At 38.0% G+C, this 12,831-nt stretch overlaps 1 protein-coding gene across 1 annotated transcript; it reads right to left on the bottom strand.

The window, feature by feature from the left end:
• Positions 1-827: 827 nt before the first annotated feature.
• CRELD2 (cysteine rich with EGF like domains 2) lies at positions 828-12,794 on the bottom strand. Its single transcript, XM_035559358.2, has 10 exons — positions 12,456-12,794; positions 11,149-11,231; positions 10,128-10,238; positions 8,020-8,111; positions 6,846-7,022; positions 5,565-5,663; positions 4,169-4,246; positions 3,819-3,914; positions 2,805-2,945; positions 828-1,402 (listed from the first exon to the last, which is right to left on the bottom strand). Exons 1-10 carry the CDS (start codon positions 12,612-12,614, stop codon positions 1,344-1,346), a joined length of 1,095 nt encoding a protein of 364 aa, XP_035415251.1. The 5' UTR covers positions 12,615-12,794; the 3' UTR covers positions 828-1,343.
• Between the last annotated feature and the right edge of the window lie 37 nt (positions 12,795-12,831).

The raw sequence follows: 12,831 nt of genomic DNA, 5'->3' as shown, positions 1-12,831 counted from the left end.
AACACAGAAGTCTTCAGAAGTATACAGAAAGTGTTTGGACTTCCTTGCTCAACAAGTCTATCCTTTCCATTTCCACTTACCTCAGGGTACTGTTGATGGCCTCCAGACTATAGTTTCTTCATAGTCAAGCCTAAATTATGTTCTTTTCACCTGTATTCTATACTAGCTCTTTGTGCTCCCTGTATCCATCACCTCAATGTATGTCAGACTTCATTTACTTCCGTAAGAGCTTTAAATACTGCAGCAGGATGGTCCTTGCCTTATTTTACAGCTGTGATGGTCCTGCAGAATATACCCATTTTAGCTCTTACACTTGCCTTTAAGCCTATGGACAACATGTAAGAAGCGGTATCTATGCTAAGCTTATTTGCTTTACCTCCGAAACAGCACAAGAGACAACAAAATTGATTGTAGTATGCTTGCGTTGAAAAAGACAAGAAACTATTACATGCAGCAGTAGATTCTAATGAAAAGTAAGTATTCATCAATTCCAGAGGCCACTCATTACAGCTTTGAGTGACTGAGTGCAGATATTAATTTACTTGCATTAAGTGTGTAAACTAGTTTATACAGTGATGGGAAGTATCTGGAAGAAAGATTTGTCTGCCAGCCTTTGGAAAGCTGTTTAAGTTTAACATAAACCTTCCTTTAGAGGAAAGTGGTATTTCCCTCCCCACAATCTACATTCCAGCATGACTTAAGAAGTGCTCAGTGCTGAACTGAAATACAGTGCTTAGGTGTCTGGATTTTTTTTTCCCCACTGTCCAAATGAAAAATAGACATGACAACACAGCAAGGTATTAACATCTTAAAAATTTTAAGGCACATTCCAACAAAATAAACTTTTATTGAATGCAGTATTAGGCATTCTGTTTTGTTTAAGGGAACACTTTCTCCTCCCCCCCCCCCAAAGATATTCCCTTTGACAATTTCTAAAAGCTGTATTTCAGTTACAGAAATATTTCTCATGTCAAGAAACACCAAGCTTCAGTTTAGATTTTTTCTTGAATTATGAAGTGCAATGAAGTCCTTCCTAAAAAGGATGACTATTACCAGTAGGCACTAGAATGAGAGATCTTCAATTTTTTTACAATCGTTGGGTACAATGTTATGTTAATTCAAATTTTATACTTACCCATCTAGACCGTTGTTCTTAAAGAACTATAAAAAAGTGGTATTTAAGAATAAAGAAATGCAGCTTAAAGAGCAGTTTATCACCATTTAAAAAAATCTTAACGGCAACCTGCATATTTAATACCATTCCCACAGTAAGTCAGCTAGCAGAGACTTAGTCCAATAATTTAAAACTTGAGATAGGAATGTCTTTTGGTTCTGGATGCACATCATAAGTCCTCATGTCCAGTATGTGAAGGCTCAGTTGTTTCAGTCTCCACTTCCTCTCCTGTGAAATTAAGCATCATTATTATTAGAATGCAAAAGTGAACATGTCAAATATTATATGATATAATTAATAATACATTAGGAATTTTTAATAGACAAACCCAAATCAACATATTTTGCAAGACCACACAGAGAATGAAGTCATATAGGGGAGCTACTTGCATCAGTGTCAGGATCCAAGCTTATGAAATTTATCTCAGATGAAAAAAAAAAACCCAAACATTGAAATAAACTGGTTTGATACTAGTAGTGGAAGATAAAAGCAGTACAGCTATTTCTATTCTAAGTTTTTGTTTTCAACTATTCACAATGAACTTTCTCTTTTCCACATCACCTGTCAGAAGACAATCAGAGTATTTGAACACAAAAAGCAAGTAGTATTCAGAATTACTTTCTACATTGCAAACTGCTTGCTTCAGATGTTAAAAGAGGCTTTAAAAAGCAGAGCAATCTAAGAAATAAGTTAGGTCAATTTGTAAATTGTTAATTTTGCTTTCATTCTCATGAAGTGTCAGATAACATTGAAACTGCAGTTATGTAGTTTTCCTGTGCAGTTATGCAGGAGATCTGTTACCATGTGCTTTTTTTTTTTTTTTTTTTTTTTAATGGACTAATAACACCATGTACTGAAAGTAAAGGTCTTAATTGAATAACCTTAATGAGCAGTACTACATAGACTGTTACAACTTATTAATGCAAGATGAAAAAGTAGACCATAGGGCTTAGGGAAAAAAAAAACACTAAGAAGTATGAAGAAAGTGAAGTTATAATAATGAGTCTCTCTCATATATCCTCCTGCATTCTTTTTTGAAAAATAATCTTGTTTTCACTTTGGAATTGTACAGTTTAAGTCTAGCCAAACAGCACTCTACTACTGAAAGATGTATGTCATCTTCTCATTCACCAGTTCTGGCACTTGTGTGATCACAAAATAAACAAAATTCGGCTCACTCAACCAACAAGAAAGAATTCTGCTTAGTTTTCTGAAATTTGAGCAAGTTGAAGCAGCTTGCATGCAATTGGATAAACCCCTAAATCTTTATAAATAATAAAGAAAAAAGTGGGAAGGAAGATGACCTCCTTTTTATGATAGTGGTAGTTTGCTAGTTCACTTTAATTATGTAATGAAACCAAACACCTAGTGACTTACACAACCTTAAGCAAAAAAATTAAACACAAGGACATTTAAAAAACAAATACTCATCTTTGAACAAGAAAACATGCATGCCAGAATACATGGCCAACCACAAAAACTTTGGAAAGACTAGAGTTTTAGGAAGATGTGAAATTATACAGATTAATTCACAAGTGACTAGACCCTTAGACAGAAATACACCTCTAAGTTGTAGATTTATATATATATATATATATATATTTAAAAACGTCATTAAAAAGCTACTTACCTGTTTTTACAGTTTGAACACACGTTCCATCCTTATCTTCAAACCCTTCTGAACATACACACTTGTAACTACCTGAAGTATTAACACAGTCTTCATTCTCTTTAATGCATACCTTTTCAGGAAGATTACATTCATCTATATCTAGAGACAGGAAAAGAAAGAGTCCACTGCTATTATTTTGTTATATAACTTACTTATGCTCAGTCAAACGAGATTCTACCTCAGGCCACTTCCAACACAGGAATTAATTGCTTAGTAAAAGCACTGAAGAGCAGAATGCTGCTGCAATAGATTTGACTTCTGTTAAAATAAAATGTTACAGTTCTTCATCTTTCAGATTGTGTATCAAACTTGCTCAGATAGAAGGTTATTTTTATGTTTTGCAGGTCCAATGTGAGGAAGTGAATTAAGCTACAGCATTTGTCTTCGCCTACTCAAGATTTCCCATGGTCATTTTCTGTTGATGCCACCAAGGTAAAACAAAAGGGAATGGAGCCTGTAAATACTACATCGTCACAGTTAAGAGCTATTTAAGATTGTATACCTTCTCCTCTCCCACACGGAGAAACTCTGATTTCACTCTTTTACTGCTGTTTTAAACTGTGTTAAAATTCACTACAAATTTGTATCATTAGAATTTGGAGATTAATGTATCAACAGAAAGACTCTGTACTGCATACCTTCCTTTCTGATACAAACTGAATATACGTGCACACTTCTAATGAAGTGATAGGTAACCGATACAACTTGCACATTTGTTTCATGAATCAACTATAAAATACTTTGATTCTTTTGTTGAAGTGTTTCACCTTTAAGCTTTGTCATGCATACTAACATAATAAAATAAATAAAATATTATAAAGTCATTATTGCTAATGCCACAACAACAGGGATTATTTTGATAGGCTTGAAAACTGAACCAGTCTAAAGTGAAAGCACTTTAAGAGCTGCTCAGTGTGGCTACCTTAGAGTGAGCTAACTGGCGCTCTGCCATATACAATTAAATCCACCAACCTGTACACTTTTCATCTTCCTTCATGTATCCAGATGCGCAGGTCTTACATTTGTCGGAACCTTCCCCCGTGCAACCTACACAGCTAGCATGACATGCTAAAGAAAACATTTTAAACATAAGAATAAGAATACCTTAGGTTTAAAATACCACCCCTTAAAGTCAGCCAGCTTACCCCCACAAGAAATAGCCAGAAATCTCTCACCTTTCTCATATGATATGTCTAAAGCCTCATCCTCCCCCAGCACAGTCAGGATCAGACCACATTTTACTAAATGCCTTCTCTAGTGTTATCTCTAGCATTAGATTAGGATTCTAGATGATACAGAATACAAGCAGATTAAAAAGAAACCTTTGCATGAGAAAGATCCTTCTGTGTTCAAACAATACTGCTCATCTTTGCAAGGAGAAGAAGCACACTCATCTAAATCTGAAATATAAAAAGTGACAAGTTACCTAAAATAGTAGTCATGATTAAATAGACAGATTAATATTTATATGCTATAATTAGAGAATCTGTAAGAACTGGCCCACAAAAACTAGAAACTTACACTGCCTTCAGAGTAACCATCACAATGAGTTTATGCTCAGATATGCAATGTTGCAAATACAAGTAACATGGTAACTTATTTACTGTTTTGTTCAGCATAAGGTTATATTAACAAATCAAAACTGTGATCCACAGAGGCTGTTCTATGATGATAACAGACGTATCAGAAGAGATCAAGTCAAACAAAGCTTCCAGAATACCTGCCATTCTTGTTATTTCCAAGTCAGTGTTATGCTATTTGCATAAAAAGCATAAATGCATGCAAAACAGACACAGTACTCTTCTGGGATACTGTTGATTTTCTATCCTGTATTACCAAACTATGGAACTTTCTAAAGTATAATACAAACAAACAAAAAATCCACTCTTTGAGCACACGCATAAACTGCATAGTTTTCTACAAAAAGCATACTGAAAAAAGTCAAGTTATGGTTAGGACCAGCCAAGCTGAAAAACAGTTTTACCTAGGAAGTTAAAATACTCTGGTCTTGTCAATTCAAGGAAAGGGCACAACAGTATTCATACTGAAATATTTGGACAAAGAAAAGCTATTTCAGTCATCGTTGTTGCTGTTATCACTCCTACCAACTCCTCAAGTAACTTATACTTGATCAGTTGCAATGACTATTTGGAAAAAAGAGCTGTACAAAAGACAATACTAGGCAATCTAAAAACCCTCTTACTATGTTTTACAGTTGTCTAAGCAGGTGTCGCAGTAGCTGTAATTCAAATCTTCGTTCTCATTAACACTTTTCTCAAGAAGCCACGTTCACATAACTTTTAAGATATTGTTTCCAGACACTATGTTAAGGGTCTTTTGCTGGTTTGATTTGACCAGTTTGATATGGGATATTGCATCTACTGATCCCTGTTACAGAGTTTAAGTAGAGTATGTTACTCTCAGATTAGTCCAGTTCTGCATTGGGAGTGTACTCATTATTAGGGTTTTTCCTTAAGTGTCCATATGTATCTCCTCATAAACCAATTGAAATGTGAAGCTAGGAATAGATGAATGGGGAAGAAATACTGCTTTCCTACAATGTGAAAAGTCTGGAAAAGAGAAACTACAGACTGCAGAAATCTCAGCAGATTTCTTTCATAAAACACTTTCATAAAATACTATAAAACTTGACATAATCTAATCTTATTATCCAACATTGCTGCAAAACCTGTTTGAAGTGTACTAAATATTACTCACCCACACAAGCTGCTTCTTCATTTTTGATCCAGCCTTCTTTACAGTCTTGGCAGTCTTTATTACTTGAACCAGTACAAGTTTTACAAGCGGCATGGCAGGCTGAAACGAGAGAAAACTACACTGAGCTATGCTGACAGATTCCAAGACAAGTTAATGCTCACAAATTCTCAAAGAAAATCTTATTTAGGATTCACTAGAAACCATCACCTTTTAGTGTTTTGAGCCTTGCATTCACAGGATTAAATTTTGATTTTACAGAGACATCATTTACAAAAATGCAGTTCTGTCCTAACAAAAGTACAGGAAGCCAAACCTGGCAATTAATAGACTTCTGCGCCACTTAAAACTGAGTGCCAAGAAATTCTACTGCCTAAAAGTGGCAGGTCCAGTTTCTGAAATATTTGAGAAAAAGAGATCAAGAAGGTAAACTGCTCAGCCGCTCAGGGTTGGGACAACAGCTTAAACACTGTAGGATTCAATACTCCTTCCTACCAAATGTGTGAAGTGATACCAGTCTTCAGAAAACAAGGAAACATACGAGAAATCCAGCTGACAGAATGCTTGTTATATTGCAATATAAAACAAATAATACGGAAAAATTACTACAAGTCCAGGTTAAAAAAAAAAAACAAGAAAATCATTAAATCCCACAGTCAGGATTTAGTTGCTACAGAATCTTTTTCAAAATGTACAAACAGATGAAAAATCTGGACAACTGAAAAAAGATGAAATTTATTCCTAGAGCCTGATGGACTTTGTTTCATAATTGAGCTTAGATATATTTAACTGGAATCTGTAACATACATTTAACTAGAAGCTGTGTAGTTTACAGTACTGTACAGATCTGCTGTTTCCACACCTGCTTATTCCAGTTAATGTATCTGAAACATGAGGTAAAACTAGCTTTAAAACTCACTATACGGAAATCTTGAACTGAAATGACTGTACAGTACCTTATTAAAAAAAAAAAAAAAAAGCACAAAGCTTGCTCTTCCTTTTCATCTCCCTCACAATATAGATGAATTCTGCTTCTTAATTTAAAGAAAGAAATTGGAGGGAAGGGAGGAAATACCAAGGGCAGTCTGGGAAGGTGACTTACCAAATTCTTAGAATTCCACCAAAATGACTGGCATGTCCTTTACGGACAAAGCTGAGTAATCAAACTACTTTCCTGTAACTACTTTCTGTTATTAACTTGTCTGTTTGAATTGTTTCTACTTTTGTTTACAAAAAGTGAAATTAGAAGACAAGGATCTTTGCATATATCAAAGATTTTATTACCTGTACAAACAGAATGTGTGTCATTTCTCAAGGTGCTATAGTAACCACTAGCACAGTCCAAACAAAATTCTCCTGTATACTCCTTGTTGCAGCTACATGAGCCATCTCCACCACGGGTTCCATCCCCATCACAGTGGCCATTTCCATGACAAGGTCTTTCTGATCCACCACGACAAGCTTGAAAGGATGAAAAACACTTTTTTAAAATCAGATCTTACAAGAAATAACTTCATATTCTCAGCCACAACCACCCTAAGTGCCTCCCTCTGCATAGACAGTACAATGTAAAAGTATATACCCGTAACAGTATCCAATTTCCAAAATCTTTTTCTCTTGAGAGCAACCAAAAGGCATGGAACACAAAATGCTAATATATCCAAGTATAGGGAAACTCAAAACAATCTCCAGGGAAGTTCAGTTATAAAATTCATTATGGCTGAAGACCGTGACTTCTAATTTTATCTTTTTTTGCTGGCTAAAGTTGGTGTCTTTATTTCAGATATCTAAGAATGGTCGCACTGCTGTCAAAAGAACCTACTAGCAAGCAATAACTTAGATCAATGTCAGGAATTAGCACTTCATTTTCAATAACTGTCAATATAAGAGGACAAAACTGACCTCCAACAAGGTGTAAGGTTTTACAGATTTATAAATTATACGAACTTCAGTGGCCAAAATTCCTTTTTTTTTTTAAATCACTTTTGCATCACAGACCTTACTTTTACACAACTATCCCCCACCTATTTCTCTCACTCTTTTTAACTCATCCTCAGTTGTGAATTTCTTCATTTAATCCCCAAGAGCATTTTGGCTGATTTAGTCTTGAAACCAGGCAAGGACTGCTGTCTGCATACCTCTGAAAGGTCACCTAAACTACAGACTTCATCACAGAGAAACTTGAAGCAGAGATCAAGAGTATATGTAAATGCTAATCAGATGGATTCTGCACGAGTACCCATGACAGCTTTATACATTACTTCATGCCTTAAAGACCTTTCTTCAGGCAGGAAGCTCACAAGGCAGCTAAGTACCACGCCGCAGGCAGGTACGCACTACACAGCAGCTGCTCTCTCACGCAAAATATCATACTTCATATGTCCTTGTTATGAAAGACTGAGACAAACAAATGAGTGAAGAACACATCTGTGACTATATTTTTTAAAAGAAAAATTACCAAGGCAATCTGGTCCATAAGTTCCAGCTGGGCAACAAACTTCTATTGTTTCTATGCAAAACCACTTAAACAAATCAGGATACTTCTTCTTTCTGTGTATGAAAGACATTCATTTACGAATTAAAAGAATTAAAATTTTTAACAGTCAACTAACAAAAATGAACCTGCACACTGTCATCCAAAAAATCTGTTGTGTATGACATGAGATTAGAAACCTATGTTCCCTCTTCTGAAATGATGACTACCTTATTTCAGGAATCAACTACTAGGCGGCCTCCTAGTAACTGGAGGACTTTTTAACATGAGGTCTTTTTTTTTTTTTTTTTTTTTAATTTACTATTTGTTATCAGACACTACCCAAATTTTATATTTATGAAAAAGTGAAATATGACCAACAAAATGACTTTAATGTCACCTTGACCCCCCCACCTTTTTTTTTTTTTTTTTTTGAAGCACCTTACTTTAAGGGAAAGTTTGTATACAGTTTAGACAGTCATATTTATATATTCTTCTTAAAGATAACGGTTGTGTGCTTACCTCAAGTACACAGAAGAGAACCCAGGACAGATATTAACATTTGCTCAACTTATAGCCAACCTGACTTCACGGTAAGGTGCACATTAAAATTCCTCTATTTTTCTTTTTTAGCATGAATCAAGTAATATTTCAGAAGGATTTTTTTATATTAAGAACTTATAGTTATGTGATACTCTAGCACTAGAATATACACCTAATAAGTAATAAAATCACTAAGTATTATTTTGCAAGCAAGCACAAGGACTGCTATAGTTTCAAACGACAAACGAAAGATCTCGGTATCACACAGACACTGAAATTCCAGAAACTTTATAAGGGAAAGCCATAACGAAGGTTTAGAAATTATGAAGTCTGAAAGAAGTTATGTCTTCAGAAACACCTGTGGCATGTACAGCTTTTCCTTCTAAACTATTTGATATGATTGTATTCACTTCAAGGCCCAGACCCTGAAAAGTAAACCTACTGAGACCTTGTTAAAAAAGATCTAAGGTATCCGTAGCCAAAGAAACCATCTTTGGAAACTACCACGGAATCCGAATGACATTTTTAGATTAAAGGACAGGAGGCAAAGTTGATCAACTGCACTCAACATATCTTTTAAATAAGGAAGCTTTCCAAAAACAATGTATTTTTATGAATGTTTTTTGTTTAAATTTTAGGAAGTCTACTTGGTCAAATTCTCTAGTTTAAGATCAGTTTCTTTCAGTCCTGCAAATTTTAGCACATTCTCTGAAGTCGTCTTGTTTGATCTGGCTTGCAGAGTTCCCCTTTCCTTCAGTTTGAGTGTTAAATGTATACTTAATACTGCGCAGCAAGGTAGAAGTATGAAGCAATAAAGAAAACATTAAAAAAATGGATTATCAAGAATCCTTATCCAGTGATGAAGTGGTATAATGACAGTTCACCCTACTGAATTACACCTGACTGGATGCAGTCCACCCCTGCAGGGACACAGAAACAGTAGATGAGCTACTCTCTACATGAATTTCCAGCTCCTTCATCCACATTGTATGAACCCCAACACAAGTCACTCAGTATCACTATCTGATTGTCATATTTTCCAGTGCCAAAAGCATTTCTATACCATAAAAACAACTGAGGGACTGGAAAAAATCTTGGTCTAGCACCTTATCAACTCAAGGTAATAAAAAAAACCACCCACTTAATGATTTTGTTATCTCTGAATAGGAGAATGAGTATTACTCACTTTGAGTAAACAAAATATCCTATCAAGCTTTCTTTTTCATCCAAAATGTATTTAGATGTCCTCGTCACTTTCTGCTGTTGTATAGCTGAGCACTACTTTCGTTCAGAAGTGGCTGCAATTAGCAGCACTGAATTAAATTTGGAATGTACAGCTCAGAGTAGCCTCATGGTGACTCTTGGAACCTACACAGCTACCTGTACTCCACAACTGACAGGAGAATAAAGTGGACTTTTAATTATACACTTTCGGTCTCTGTGCTACAACAAATATATTCCTATTGATCAGGCACAGAATATACCATTAATATTTCATCCTCTTCGATGCTTATCAGCACAGAGATCTACACAGAAAAATTGATACTTACAGTTTGAACCACCATTTCTCTATATGTTCCTCATGCTCTTCTACCATGTTGTTACATTCAAAGTTACTACTGTCACACAGATTCTCTATGATCTCTACAAGACGAATTTCACTACAAGCAGAGAAGGAAAGTCATGATTTTAATTTTAAAATATTATTTGGTACCACACAAGACATGTTACAGAAGCTTGACTTCAGCCTAGGATACTTTATCAGTTTAGAGTGTGTTCTGAACTAGTTCCAAGACAAAGCAAATATAGTAAAGTTCATTAGTTCTTTATTCTGGTAACTAAGAAGATTAGGACAACCACAAGAAACGCTTCAGCTTGCTTGCACTTATTATGTTTGCAGACTGTAGGTCGGTAAGATTTTTCTAACAAGCTCAACAGTAAATTTCAAGTATTGCTAATATCTGATAAAAGCCCATGAAACTAGACAGTAACTGAGGTTCAGAAATCCCACCCTTGCATTTCAGTGTTCCAATTAAGAATAAAAACTGAATTTGAAATTTGGAAAAAAGATGGCTGATCACACTGATCAGTCATCAAACATATATGCAAAGGAGTACAGTAATCTGTGCCTCTTCTAGTTTCCTATTCAGTGCTAAGATATTGAATACGGAGCAGTTACTGGTTTAATTCTAAACCAAATACTGCAGTCCACCAAAACGAAGTCCACCTCTTATAAGAGAAACAATTAACTATGGACCATTATTTAAAACTGTCACTTTAGGACTCCAGTGGGTAAATAAATAAAAAAATACCACATCCAACAATCATATTCACTTTTGTTGTTTTCAGAAGCAATACAAATAGAAGCGTTAACAAGGGCTGTCAGTCTTTACTGCAAACTGCAGATGTAATGTAATCTGCTACATTTTAGTCAAAAAGAATTCAGGATTTGGACATATGAAACTTCAGCTGTTACATTCAATATTCAAGTACCAGACTAACACCAGTTCTGCAAAGTTACACACAGCAGACATGAAACGCTACTGAACCTGAAGCGCTGAGACAGCTTACCTGGACTCATACTTTGACAACGTCTTCTCTTCCCAGGCAGTATTTCCACCACCAAAGTTCTTCTTCGCCGTATCTGCTAATCCCTGGCAAACGAAAAGCACCGAAAGAATCTAAGTAACATAGTTTGTTTCTAACAAAAGTGAACAGCAGCAGTAAATACTTTAATGACATTGCAGAAACTTCAGTAAAACTCTGAAGCTGATGATCAAACTGTCCAATAATAAAAAAAAAAGAATCATCTTGCGCTATAACATATAGACAAGGCTATGGGAGAGTCTTAACTTCTCAGGAACTTTATTAACAAGTCAAATGGGCCCTCTGCTTCATTCCATTTTGGTAGTATCTAGCCCAATCTTTGCCATGGTGTAACTTTAATATGTAAAAAGGCAACACAATAATTCGGTGTGACCAGCACACCTTCCCTGAGTTACAGCCAGTACTCCTCTAAATATACCTTGTAAAAATCCCAGAAGTTCAAGTGTACAACAGTGAATACAAGCATATGTATTAAGTATTTGTCCCAAGCCACAGAGGTCCCTCGCTGCCTCTGCCACAATGCAAAACTGTTGTAGGTGACAACACACAAAGAATCACAGAATCGTTAGCGTTGGAAAAGACCTCCAAGATCATCTGGTCCAACCATCCCCCTACCACCAGTGTCACCCACTAAACCACGTCCCTAAGCACCACATCCAACCTTTCCTTAAACACCCCCAGGGACGGTGATGCCACCACTTCCCTGGGCAACCCATCCCAACGCCTGACTGCTCTTTCTGAGATGAAGAGTCTCCCAATTTCCAATCTGAACCACCCCTTGCGCAACTTGAGGCCATTCCCTCTAGTCCTGTCACTAATTACCTGAGAGAAGAAGCCGACCCCCAGCTCCTCACACCTTCCTTTCAGGTAGCTGTAGAGAGCAATAAGGTCTCCCCTGAGCCTCCTCTTCTCCAGACTAAGCAACCCCAGTTCCCTCAGCTGCTCCTCACAGGACTTGTGCTCCAAGCCCTCCACCAGCTCCGCAGCCCCTATCTGGACATGCTCCAGGGCCCCGATGTCCTTCTGGTAGCGATGGGCCCAACTTTTAGGGGACGGTGCCCTCCACCAACGCTTACCGCACACCCCGCAGGCAGCACAGCAAGCCCCTCTTTCCCCATTAAAACACCAAAACAACCCCGCCGCTAGCGCTCAAGCTCGGTACCATCCCATCCCCGTGCCCGCACCCCAGCACCGGGGCAGACCGGGGGCAGCGGCCGGGCACTGTGGCTGCCCCCAGCGGGCCTGGACGCGGCCCCATCCCCGCCGCGCACCTGGTTGAACCTGTCCGCGATGCCCCGGCAGGTGGAGCACGCCAGGCGACGCCGCTCACCGGCGGCGGGGAGCGGCGGGAGGATCACCAGCACCACCAGCAGCAGCAGGGCAGCGCACAGCGGCGGCCGGGCCGGGCGCGGCGCGGGGCCGGGCCCCATGGCGGGGCCGGGGGGAACCCGCAGCCGCCTCAGCGCCTCAGCGACCGCCGAACGCGAAGCGCCTCAGCCCGGCCCGCCCGGCGCGGCTTGGCCCCGCCCCGGCCACCGTAGCAACCGGGGAGGCAGCGGCCCGCGAGCCCCATTCGGATTTCCGCGTCAGCCTCCCGCACACTCGGCCCGCCGCCGCTCATTGGCAGAGGAAGGGCGAGAGGAGGGA

The sequence above is a fragment of the Cygnus atratus genome, chromosome 1 (assembly GCF_013377495.2).
Source record: "Cygnus atratus isolate AKBS03 ecotype Queensland, Australia chromosome 1, CAtr_DNAZoo_HiC_assembly, whole genome shotgun sequence".
Classification (NCBI taxonomy): Eukaryota; Metazoa; Chordata; class Aves; order Anseriformes; family Anatidae; genus Cygnus; species Cygnus atratus.
Note: the sequence above shows the minus strand (reverse complement) of the source record. Positions and strands in the feature narration are given on the sequence as shown.

Coding starts and splice junctions, on each gene's coding strand:
- CRELD2 (XM_035559358.2), bottom strand. CDS start 12,614: ATGGGGCCCGGCCCCGCGCCGCGCCCGGCCCGGCCGCCGCTGTGCGCT. Junction 11,232..12,455: donor TCGCGGACAGGTTCAACCAG/GTGCGCGGCGGG, acceptor TTCGTTTGCCAG/GGATTAGCAGATACGGCGAA. Junction 10,239..11,148: donor TTGTCAAAGTATGAGTCCAG/GTAAGCTGTCTC, acceptor CTCTGCTTGTAG/TGAAATTCGTCTTGTAGAGA.